The sequence below is a fragment of the Arvicanthis niloticus genome, chromosome 1 (assembly GCF_011762505.2).
Source record: "Arvicanthis niloticus isolate mArvNil1 chromosome 1, mArvNil1.pat.X, whole genome shotgun sequence".
Taxonomy (NCBI): Eukaryota; Metazoa; Chordata; class Mammalia; order Rodentia; family Muridae; genus Arvicanthis; species Arvicanthis niloticus.
The window spans coordinates 22,108,188-22,120,913 of record NC_047658.1 but is presented as its reverse complement, the minus strand read 5'-3'; the positions used below and the strand labels follow the sequence as shown (position 1 = coordinate 22,120,913).

The 12,726-nt window shown below is 47.4% G+C and overlaps 1 protein-coding gene across 6 annotated transcripts in view; it reads right to left on the bottom strand.

The window, feature by feature from the left end:
* The window catches only part of Nav2 (neuron navigator 2), a 646,610-nt gene that overhangs the window by 190,139 nt on the left and 443,745 nt on the right, over nucleotides 1-12,726 (bottom strand). For 5 of the 6 annotated variants that reach the window (XM_076934936.1, XM_076934914.1, XM_076934921.1 and 2 more), the window contains exons 5-6: nucleotides 8,297-8,564; nucleotides 4,463-4,531 (exon numbers count right to left, since the gene is read on the bottom strand). In XM_076934936.1, coding sequence (XP_076791051.1) covers nucleotides 4,463-4,531; nucleotides 8,297-8,564 — 337 coding nt within the window. The remainder of the gene's footprint in view (nucleotides 1-4,462; nucleotides 4,532-8,296; nucleotides 8,565-12,726) is intronic. The other variant, XM_034517532.2, reaches the window with a different exon arrangement.

The following is a 12,726-nucleotide window of genomic DNA, read 5'->3' as shown; positions in this document are numbered from 1 at the left end:
CACCATGGTTCAGTGCTCCTCTGATGCTTGAAATGATTTCTCTGAAGCTCATCCATCTGACAACTTTAGCAAAACTCGCCTCTGCAGGCTAGTTTTATGTCAATTTAATACGGGTGCGGGTTATCTGAGAGACGGGAACCCCAACTGATAAAATCATTCTGTAAGACTGGGATGCAGGCAAGTTTGTAGGGCATTTTCTTAATTAGTGATTGGTGGGGCAGGGCCCAGTTTGTGGGCTTTGGAAATCAGGCTGAGCAAGCCAGGATGAACAACAAGCCAGCAAGCAGCACCCCTCTATTGTCTCTGCATCAGCTCCTGCCTCCAGGTCCCTGTCCTGTTGAGTTCCTGTCCTGACTTCCTTCAATGATGTAGAAGTGTCAGCCAAATAAACCCTTCCCTCCCCAACTTGCTTTTAGTCATGGTGTTTGATCCACATCTATAGTAACACTAAGTAAAACACCATGTCATATACAAAGACCATGAAGAAAATGTATGTTAGGTAAGAAAGAAGAACTCAATCATGACGAAACCAAGGCACCCTCCGGACAGTGTGTTGATCTGCAACTGAATAAACTTCAGAATACATTTTAGTATGAGATTTCAAGTGTGGAATTTCAAAGTCAAGGGCAACCGTGGTGTCCTAAGCAAGGCAGCTGTGTGATCACCGGAAGGCACTTTACCAGCTGCAGGAGGCAGCACTAGTCGGTACAGTCCTCCCTGGATCCAAAGGAGCCAGCTGACCCTAGCTGGCATCTAGGTGCATGTATGTATGCAAAAAGGCAATTCACGGAAAGGAAATGGTGAGTTAAAAAAAAAGAGAGAGAGACCCCAGAGCAAGACCCAGATTTGGCATGTGGACGGGGACTGTGGATGGAGGCTCAGAAGGCATAGCATGCTACACAAGACAAGAGCTTGCAGAGAGTAAGCTTGCAGAGGTGAAGCCAGGCATGGTGGCTCACGCCTGTGATTCTAGATACTAGGGAGGCTGACACAGGAAGAGTCCAAGGCCAGCCAACACAACTCAGTGAGAACTAAAAAGAAGTCTAAGGATCTCACTCAGTGGTAGAGTGTATCCACCTTGCACGCAATGTAGACTACCACCAAAGCATAGCTAGCCATGGCGGTTCACACCTATAACCCTTCACCGATGAGGCCGAGATGGGTAAACTGTCCTGATTCAATGTCACCCTGCACTACAAAGCATGACTCTATGTCAAAAACAAAGCACACTAAAAGAGGGCAGAGAAGAGAGATGGAATGTGATGGTTCTTAAGGGACAGAGTGGAGTGAACCAGCCAGGGGAAGTGAACAGGACCAGAGAAGAGAAGACCTTGTGGTCAGCCTAGGAAGCCTGGACTCTGTCCTATCCCTCAGGACTGAAGCATTAATTAAGGAGGCCGAGGGCAGAGCTGGAGCTAAAAATAAGAGTATGTCTTCTTTACCAGTGACACAGACCCACGGCCTCACACAGAGGCTTGCAGCCTCTGGCTAAACATTCTGCAGTTCATTACTATTGATGTCCTTGTGTATCACGGGGACTTGGATCAACCCCAGCCTGGAAGCATGTGCTGTCAGTCACATCAGAATCCTGCCTTGTTGAAGAGCCCGGTCTGACCCATAGGAACAGCTGCAGGTGGCATGGCAGATGCTGCCCAGCGCACAGCCTCACTGAAGCAAGTCAGCGGGAGGCAAGAGGGCAGGTTGCCCCTGTGCCACTCACAGTACCAAGAGGTCCCAGTGGCTCTGCAAATTGACAGAAGGCACAGATGGGCTTTTCCCAAACATACATGGCACTTTAAAAACATTAAATTTAAGGAAAGTGCTGTGGAAAGGTGGGAGACAAGTCTTGCTTCTTTGAGAGCCATGGCCAAATTCTCTAAAGTGTGTTGAACACCAAGCAGGGGATTGAACTCATTCCTTGCATGGAACCTACAACCAAGCCCCCGTGCCTCTGTTCTACACACTGTACGTGCTGATGGCAAGAGCGCCGTTCTTCTCTCCTAAACCACTTCAAAGAATGGGAGTGTGTTGGGGGGGGTTGCCCCTCCCAGGAAGCATGGCAGCTTGTGTGCACATGCTGGGGGTGGGGAGCCCAGGATCGGAGATGCTTTCTTGCCAGACAAGATGATTAAATGCTAAATCTCTCATTTCCACGGCATCTGCTTTTCAGCAGCCAGGCAGAGGCCTGATTATCCCACTAATCTGATTCCACTCTCCAAGATTGCCAAGACAGCCATACAGGGATCCATTCAGCCTGACTGCCGTACCTGACCTAGCTCAACTAGGAAAGCAACATCACACCCACGTATACCTGCAATTTACTGTGCACCGGTGATATTCTAGAACTGAAAAAGCCTTTTACAAAAATCTTCAGGACACTGTGTGTAAAGTAAGGTAGACACATATATATATGCTCCTGAAGATGAAATCATTCACCCAGGCAATGCTAAGTGGCAGCTATACCATTGTGTCACCATGCTTTCCTGTCTCCTGTGGGCAGAACATGATGTATGCCTGTGACTCTACCAGAGAGGCCAGGGAAAGACAACATGGTGGACTGCAGCAGTGCATGAGGTCCACATTCAAGGCTGAGGCTTATTCTGCTGAACATCCCTGGTGCCCATTAAGATGCTTGGTGCTGGCAAGAATCCAATTAGTATTTACACTTCCACCAGAGACTTGTTTCTAGAGTTCTGGGGGCAGGTGGCCTACTCAGCCAGAGGGTGGGCGAGGGTTGTCTCCTCTGCCAACCAGAGTTTACTGCTGTACTTAAGGGTACTTAATCAGCCTCAGTCCTTATCAGGGCAATGCTCAGGGGTAGGATCTGTGAAGAAGGGAGCCCAGGAGTATGGGTCTATCCCTCTGTTAGCCTCAGCAGAGACAAGATGCACTCAAAATGTACTCTTGATGAGGGGCTTGATGATTCTGAAGGAAGCTGGACCTGGGCTGATGGTGAAGCTGAAAACTCTGTTCCTGGCACAGACTTAGGGTGGGGTAGCTGCACCCTTGTCTTCAGCTCCTCTCTCCCCCTGCCTCCATACAGCATCTGTGCCAATGAAGGGCAAGCATGTGCTTCCAATCAGACAGCTTCTCAGACAGCTCCTGTCTTCTTCTCTTTTGGGTCAAAGCACTGGGTCTCCTGGGAGCAGACACGGGTTCCTCCAGGCTTTCCTCCTTCCCTTTGATATATACGCACATTTGCATGATGTTCAGATTCAGTGGATCCACTCCAGCTGCAGCATCCTCTCCGTCAGGGAAAGCAGTCTCTTACGGGTAACGTGTGCATGTTGTCTGTGCACGGCAGCACAGGGCCATGCGGTTTCTCCCGCACCAGTCAGGACAAGTTTTTCAGAAAAAGGAATTAATTATAAAAGGTTACTAGAGCCCAGCAGAGGGGACAGCTGGCAGCTCGTCACACTGGGCTGTACATGGATGAAACGAAGGGCGGTTTTCCTTCACCTTTAGGAAACAGTTCCTTGGAAAGTTAAACACAGCACCAGTCATCAAGGGAAGATCACCCATATGCAGCTTCTCTTGTGTACCTTGTGTACCGCAGGGGCAGCGTGAAGGACTAGGCTGAGGCAGGGGCTGAGGCAGGCTTGATAACAACTGCACAACATCAGAATGCAAAAGAAAGAAACAGTGGTATGGCCTAAGGGTTCTGGGGCAAAACAACCCAGGCTCTTTCCCATCTTCTGTGTAAACTGGGAGCAAATGATCACACTTGTGAATAGTTTCCATATCTGTAAAATGGGGCTATTAACATGACCTACCTGGTTACCTCATGGAGGCTGTAGGAGTAAATAAGACTGTAGATGTTACAATGTAACTGGGGTTGCCCATACCCAAGCATGTGTCTCAGGGTTTAGGACAGGATGACTGCAGACTAATGACTGTCGTTCCCCCCGCCAAAACCCCAACCTGAGAAACTGAGGCACGGTATGAAGGAGAATGCAAAAACAAAGACAGGACATGGCAGCCTTCTGTAATGAATTCACATTTCAGATCTCAGCTCACAAGGACACCTACCCCCCCAGTTAGTAATCGAGCAACCACGACCATAGCCAAAGCACAGCACACAGAGAGGAGATGCGGATTAGGGCAGGGATGAAGCAGGGAGCAAATGCATTCACCATAAGATAGCTTATAACTACCTGGAAACTCACCTCTTCCTATGAACAGGTTTCTCATGACAAGGTGAAATCGATACAATGTAAACATCCAGTCTGAGTCAGTCACTCACACACATACAAAGCTTCTCACACACATACACACATTCCCACCCAAGCCCACTCTCGGAACTCCTCCGGCTGAATCAATAGCCAAAGCATGTTTAGGTTTGGGTAACTGGAGACACGGAGCAGGGAGGGGGGTCGACAGGGAACTCAGCCAGCAAGGAGGCAATGGGAAGAGTGGGCTGGGTTTAAACCATGCTTTGGAGGACACAGAGGACACTGCTAACCTAGAGATCTTTTTCTGACCCAGGGTGAAGCGGATGATTTTGCTTTGAGGTGAGTCCTTAGATGATGCACTGTAGGGTAGGAAGGAAAAGATGGAACAGATGAGTGAGGAGAGACATATTAGACAAGCCAAGAGGAAGTCCCTGGGCTGGTCCACCATATTCTTCCCACTAAACACACAGTGCCCTCTAGGTCTAACTTCATCCAGAGATTACAGTGTGAAGAAACTACAGTCAAGATTATCTAAAGCCTAGGCTTGCGATCTCAGGTACTCAGGAGGCTGAGGAGGATGGATGGTGTCTTTGTTACTTTTCTATTGCTCTAATTAGATGTCGTGACCGAAGCAACTTATAGAAAAGTCTACTGGGGCTTACAGTTTCCGAGGGTGAGTCCATGACCATCAAAGAGTGGCACAAACCGCCACAGTTGGCATTTCAAGATCTGCTGGAGCCAGAGGGAGTTCAGGGCCAGCCGTGTCAACTTACTGAGACCTTGTTTTAAAATACGAAGTAAAAAGAAAGCTGGGTATATGATCTAGTAACCGAGCACTTCCTGAATGTGAGCACGGCCCTAGATTTAATCCCAATGACTGTAAGACAAAACAAAGGATCTAGCTCAGGGCTTTTAGGTCATTGATCCTTCTTCCCCCGTCCCCCCCCCCCCCGTTCCCCCTCCCCCCCCCCCGCCCCCGGGCCCACTGTACCTCCTCCCCTGTTACCATACTAAATATCTTCACTGACTTTACTCATTGATACGCTTTCTTTATTCTTTTTGGTTGATTTGGTTTTCTGTGATAGGGTCTCACACCTGGGCTGCTCTGAGTTACCTTCACTGTATAGTTTGGGTTAGCGTGGAATTTGTGGCAATTCTCTTATCTCAGCTTTTCTTTCCTGTTTTTCTACATCCCTAAAGCATGGCAGTGCTTGACGCAGGAAGCATTTATAACACATAAAGCAATACTCTCTAAAGTACTGATGTGCTGATTTCGCAGGATTGCTCACTGGGGTATAAGGGCAATTCCCCACAAATGTGCACATATAAAAACTCTTGGTCATATTCAATCAATTTATAGTTATTTTGTGACATTTATCTTTCTTATGCCTTTTTAGATAAAGGTCGGGGTACTAGAGATGGCAGGTATTCTACCACGGAGCTGTCTCCCAACCTCAAACACTTACTCTGGCATCCATTTTTCTTGAAGTATATTCACGGGAAAACCTGAGTTAAGAAGCACTGTTCTCTGGGAGTAAAAGGGAGAGTAGAGAATGATGAAAAAAAAAATAAATCAAGCAATTTTTCCGTTATTTCCTAAATAACGGAATATGGACTGTATGTATTTAAGATAGACACAAGGGGAAAGAAACGCAAGGCTTAGAAAATGCGCTCCTTCCAGGGACTCTATATTGTAGGAAACTTCACGTTGTGAACTACGGGCCAAGTGCCCAGTCACAATGGAGACTGTAAAGTGACTAGGCATGCCATGGCTGCTCTGACATCGTTACACCAATGTCTCAAATGTTCTTGAGTAATATAGATGAGCTTCTTAGAAAGCAGCCAAATCTTGGTGCTTGCTGTACGGGAGCATAGAACCCAGATATGTCTTTTTTTTTCTATTTTTAAAGATGTATTTATTTTTATTTATTTGAATACACTGTAGCTGTCTTCAGACACACCAGAAGAGGGTATCAGATTCCCATTAGAGATGGTTGTGAGTCCCGATGTTGTTGCTGGGAATTGAACTCAGAACCTCTGGAAGAGCAGTCAATGCTCTTAACTGCTAAGCCATCTCCAGCCCCCTAGACCTGTTCTTAATGGGCATGTCGGCATCTTCAAGAGTTCTAACAAAACACCAGAACAGACTTGGCATCTAGGGTGCTCGAACTCGTACCTGACACTAATAGCCAAGTGTCCAAATGGCTACCCTTTGGAGCTTTGGCTACCAAAGATAGCCAGAGTGTTAGTATAGGATATCTAGACCTTGGCAAGATGCTCTGAAAGTAAGAGTGGGAAGCGACAGTGCACAGCAGATGAGACTATTCATATGCAGAAGTACTCCGCCCTGATGGGATAGAGGAGTGAATGAGGACATAACCACTCAACTCCTAGTTCATGCCTCCACTTTGCGGGGCCAGAAAGCACGACATTATGGCAAGAACCCTTCTGCTGTTGGAGTAAATGAGTTTAAAATAAAACTGACTTGAGTGTGGCTGTTCTTGAGGTAGGAAGTGCTCCCGAACAATAGGTTGCCTTTCTTATAACCTAAACATCCGGGCTTTATTATTTGGGCTGCCTCTTCTTTCTCAACTCTAGAATTCTTTTTCTTAACATAAATCCAATTGGACCGTCAGGCTCCTTTAGCTTCCCGACTTTTTAGAGAAGAGTCGAAACTCACTTCATTCAGCCTGACTTTGGTATCACATTCATCACCACACAGAGCCTTCTTTGCTTGTGGGCAATCATCCAGTTCCTTGTCTTCCCACTCCCATGCCAAGCTTGCCCCTAGCACAGAGCCTCCACATAGCTGCCCCCTGCCCCCCGTCAGATCTCTGCAGTTGAGGTTTGCATGGTTAGTTTCCTTCCATTCATGAGGTGCCATGGCCTCAGAGGGGCCTTCCCATTAACCCAGCCTAAACTATCAATCCTGAATCCCACCATCTTCCCGTGGATGCACTGTCTTTCCCATCTTTTTCCTGGTTCGTATGCTCATTGCACAGCTTCCTCCAGGAACGTGTAGAGAGCAGGTATCATGGCTATCGTTCATCTCTGACTCCCAAATGACTAACAGTCCCTGGCACATAGAAGGCTTTGCTCTCACTAGATAAAAGAATGCAAACTGGCAGATTTAAGGTTCGGAGCAGACATGCAACAACAACCGTAACAACTTAACTATGAGGCTCTCGCCACTTCCCACACAGAACCTTTTCCCCGCACTATAATTCTAGCGAGCATTTCAGGGAATGGACCTGTGCAGAAGGCAGCGTGGGAGTGATGTACTCAACTCAGGTCTACTAGGGAGCCTCCACCCAGGGGAGAGTTCCCAGCCAGGGGCATTCCTCCAAAGGAAAGAACACAGTGCCTGGCTGCTTGGTGTTCTCTCTCTCTCTCTCTCTCTCTCTCTCTCTCTCTCTCTCTCTCTCTCTCTCTCTCTGTCTCATTGCTAGTCCATGCAGCTCTCCTATTTCACAAATTTCCATAATGCCAGCTGGATAATTAGATAATTAATTAGGGGGCCTCACTTACATCAGACCCATAGCTCCTGGCTGTAAATACCCTGCCAGGTGGGAAACTGCACTTTTCATGGGGAAACACAGCTGTGACTCCAAGGTAGTTGGGGGGTCAAGCAACTTTGGGCTGGGTTTGTGGCTAGCAGGTGTTAAAGGGTCTAAGGAGTTGAAGAAGCCTTCTGTACTGGTGCTTCAGGGCCTGGCGTTTTTTCAGCACACATTCAATGAAATCAAGCAACCAACCAGGCCAGTGGCACTGGGTTTCGCTGCTAGCAACGGGTAGCTTACAAGAAGACAGTTATAATAGGCATTTCTACAGGACTTTCTCCTGAGTCAAAAGCTTTCCAGTTCTCTAATACATCAGTCTTTTTTTCTGCCATTAAAGCAAATGACTTGTGGGTGATCTTTTACAGAACAGCTTAGGAATTTGCAGGCCTCTTCCTGACCTGTAGGAACACACATCTCCACTGGGTACAGCCTTGTTGTATCTATCTTGAGGCCATGCTACTTCCTCTCAAATGAGCACCACAGACTCCACAGGCCCTCCAGAGCTGAGGAGAGGGACACCTAAAGATCGATCGGCCGCGCCATCTGTCCCCGAGAGGAGCCCACCTGGACTGCATTTCCGCTTGTGTTTTTGCTTGCTGATGTGAAACTGGCTGGAGGGGCTGGCACGGGGCTTGGGGAGTGGCCAGCCCCTGTTGCTGAGGAATGCCAGGCTGGCACTGGGAAGGCGCCCCGGCCACCTGAGACCCGGCAGGTGGCAGAGGGGATGATGGGAGGTGCTGCTTCTCAGGCTGCTGCTGTTGCTGCTGCTGCTTGTATCGGGAGAGGCTGAAGAAGAGGCCTAGAATGGCCTTGAGGTTCCCATTCCTGATCTCTGCAAGACAATAAAGAGGTTCTTGTCACCGGAGGCATACATGTGGAAAACGGCCAACCTTGTCAAATCGATGGCATGGTTGAAACTGCCATGAAATTTTAAATGTTTTTTTAGGAAAACCTAATTTTGTACGCAACATGCCCTCCCTGTCTAAACTAGAAATGTCTTAGCGTAGTCAATCGACTTGTTGTTTTCATAAATAAAACTTAACGTCCTTGCTTAACATGTATTGGAGGTTTAAGAACAAATGTGCAAGAAAGCCTTTGCACAGTTTAAGTAAAATAAGGATTCTTGTCAGCCTTTCTTTTCCACGCTCAATGTGCTTCTTCAGCCGAACCTGAGTTCAACTCCCGAAGGTCCATTAAAATCACTCCTAAACCACAAAGAGATTAGTCTAGTCTCCCCGTGGGGTTGCAGTAGATGTACTAGGCAAGTCAGAACTGGCTGGCTGGTTGGCCTGCTGGCTGGCAAGGGCCAGGAGGAACTTCTCAGTAAGAATACCAGTGAAAGAATGAGTGTCCGTCCCTCTCAAGACTGAGCCTGTGATCTGGGCAAGGCTGTAGATCCTAGACTTCTCTCTGGCACTATCAGAGGCACTATGGTCTAGCTCCGTCTGCCAAGTCAACACTCTGAGCCTCAAGCCACACAAAGCATGCCAAGTGGCCGCCCTCGCCACCAAATCCTTTCTCTCCTCTACCCAGTCAGCTTTCCAAACCCGTGGCTCAGCCTGTGTTTTCCCTTGAATCCGTAACTGTAATTCAAGCTTTGAGTGTGGGGCGAGAGAGTGTAAGAACCAGCTCCCATCAGAACTCCCGTGAACTATTTCCTATATGAAAATAAATTTGAACAGAGTGGGAAAAATTTTTAAATTCCAGACGGTACTTTTTAGATATTAAAATGCATTTGCCTTGAGGCATGCATAAAGAGCTGTGGCAAGGAATGAAATATTTATTCCGTACAGAAGCTGAGCATCCATCCTTTTATGTAGCATTTTAAATACCAACCGCCAATGGCCAGAAGCTACACTGACCCCAAGGTGGGGACATAGGGCCACTGAGAAAGAGGAACATCAAAGAAAACCCAGAGAGGTGATATTCTCCATACTCCCCTGCTATGCTGGGGAAAAGGATGCTAGCACAAGGCTAGGCTAAAGAAGCTTTAGGGGTCTTGTGAGAGGATAGAAGTCAGCAGCCCTGCTTGTATGGGAAACACAGGCCTCTGGTTGAGCCCTGGCTGAGGAAACATGCCCAGGAAGGCACAAGGACTTCCTCTAAGGTCCAACGCAGGCAAGAATGTGTGAAGGAAAGTAATGTATGCCTTCAGGACAAGCCATGTTCCCACATGGAAGGAAGGGCAGCCAGCCAGGCCTTTGGACCTGTGTCCAACCCTTCACCCCCAAGTTAGACTGGGACAAAGCAATTGTTTTGTCAAAGCACCCCTTTCCTCAGGCTGTGAGGATAACGATACGCCCTTCTGGAAGCCAGTCTTCCCGCCACACTTGGAAAGCTAGCAGGTTCTATGAAGGCCGACAGGTGCAGCAGAGAGTTTACAAAGTCTGCACCTCCGGACTCCAGCCTGCACTCTACACCCTCCAGTTGTGCAAGTCCTGCCGTCTCTCCGGGTCTCTGAGGAAGGGTAATCCTTCCACAGCCAGCCCCAGCACGCATAGCTGTCTTTGCAGAACAAATGATGGCATCTAACGTCAAGATTCACTGGGTGCGAATAATGATCTCCACCACTCTTGGTGCTACAGGAAGAACACAGCTCAGAGCCTCAAAGATAATAGCCACACAGCCTCGTGCTGCATGAGTAAGTCTCTCATGCTGATGACTCTTCCAAAGTTACTCTGCAAAGTAGGATTTATTTACTAAAGGGTTATTTTATGTGTCTGAGTATCTTGTGTGCATGAATGTGTGTGTGTGCTGGATTTTTATATATGTGTTCTTATGCTGTAAGACTCAAAGCCTCTGTGCCTTTTGCCTGCAGAAGGAAGGTGATGTTGGATTTCCTGAATTCAGGTCCCTGGTGAGAGCAGTCAGTGATTTCAACCACTGAGATATCTCTTTAGTTTCCAAGTGATAATTATTTTTAAAGCACATTTTGCTTCGTATGCACTAAGGAGACGTGCATGCCATGGCAGACCTGTGGAAGTCGGTGCTCAGGGCCTGCCTGAGGCTGTAGTGGGCAGGTTCAAATCAGCACCCAAAGCCCGAAAACCCACCCAGTGCTTGTGGACCCCAGGGACTGAACTCAGGTCATCAGGCTTGGCAGCAAAATGCCTGTACCTGCTAAGCCTTTTCTCCATCCCCAAACCATGATATTGACACATTGGGCTCTTAATTATTTCACAAGGATGGGTGGAAGTCAGGGCTGACCTAGTCCAATTGGGATGCACAGCCATTGCTTCTGAACTACCCCTGTGACAGGGATTCACAGGAAGTCTCAGAGGTGAGGGCGCACTCCCTAGCTTGGCTGTGTAGCTCCAGCTGCTTTGTTCTTCAGCCCAAGGAAACCGAAGGAGCTGCACCCTGTCCCCAGATGTCCTTATAAGTACACATCACAGACTGTGAGGCTAGGGGCAGGGAGTATGACTCAGTCGGCGACTTCAGTCATGGGGGAAACTGAAGCCAACAGTAAAGGACAACACATCTCTGGTCATCAGTTGGACAGAGACCTGAGTAAAGGAGAAATTCAGAAACTGATCAAGTGTCAACATTCAGATGAACACCACTGAAGGAACGTGGGGAAGAATGAACCAATTCCCCTCAAAATATGAATTTATTGGAGCGGTAACAGCTATTCTTAGAGATGAAATCTGTGTAAAATCTTATTTTTTGTGCTTTTCCCAGTTATCAGGATGGTGAGTAGTTTTATGATTAGCAAGTTTTATGACTGACTAGTGTGTACCTCCAAGCTAGTTGCAAGCGCATGGTATCTGTCCTTCTGGCGCCCTGGACAGGGGTACTTAAGGGGAAGCTGGAAGTCAGAAGGATGGTGAGATTTCTCCAAGGTAAGAAGCTTCGAGGTGGGACTTGAATCCAGGGTTTTTTTCTAGGTCAGGGGTTGGTTTTCCTAACACTGTGTGAACTTGGCTTGCTTGCACGCCCATCACATGTGGTGAATTTAAAAACAGGCCAGATAATGTTTTATTTATTAAGGTAGCTCATGGGTGGGCATGGGCATGTAGTATTTTTTTTTTTAATCTTCCTAGTGCGTTCAACATTCCTTAACACGTTTTTAAATAAACCACACAAGAAAAACAAAAGGGAGGGAGAATCAAGAAAAGCTAAAAAAAAAAAAAAAAAAAAAGAGAGAATTAAAAATCCCAGCATGTCCTGGGCGGGGCTTAAGGCCAGCATTACACAGTAGTGGATATGTCCACACCAGCACCCAAAGCCTGACAGCCCACCCTATGCAGCTGTCAATACTGGGCTTGTAGCTACAGTGACCAGCAAGCCACCTGCAGCTCTTGACTGTTTGCGTCCTTTTCCCCCCGAAAGCATCTCCACCTACCAGAAGCCATGGTACCACCCCAGCCATTACCCGTTTTTCTTGGTACTTTTATTATAAAGATCAAAGACTTATAAGGCAACCCTAGGGGTTGAATCTCTACAGTCCATTCCTTAAAGGCCTTGTGTTGTAAGAGTCAAGGCCTCTGAGCCTGTTTCTTTACCCCACACGTCGAGTACATACCTTCCCCGGGGATGTTAGAAGTGTGAAGAGAGGGGATGAGAAACTGAGTACCCAGCACCCGCAGTACCACCCCACTGTGTAGTTTGAGCTCAAGAACACACAGGCCTTCTCTACCTGAAGCTGTCTCAGCTCCCTGTCTGGGCTTTCCACCCAAAGAAACCCTGAGAAGGAGTCTGCCCACCCAGTTTTCCTAAAGGGACACACAAGGAAAGCCATCACAGATAACCTCACAGTGGACAGAGTTCAATAGTGGCTTTCTTTCTGTTTCTTCAAATAAATCAAAGTATTACACACCCAGTGTATATACATAAAATTAAGTCTACCATCCAATGACTTGCAGTGAGTTTAACGGGTTCTAACTTTGAAACATTTCTATTAAGGTAATTTCCTATACTCAGTGGCAATCAATCCCCAAACTCCCAGGCACCCATGAATCTGCTATCTCTACAGATTTTCCTTTCCTAGACAC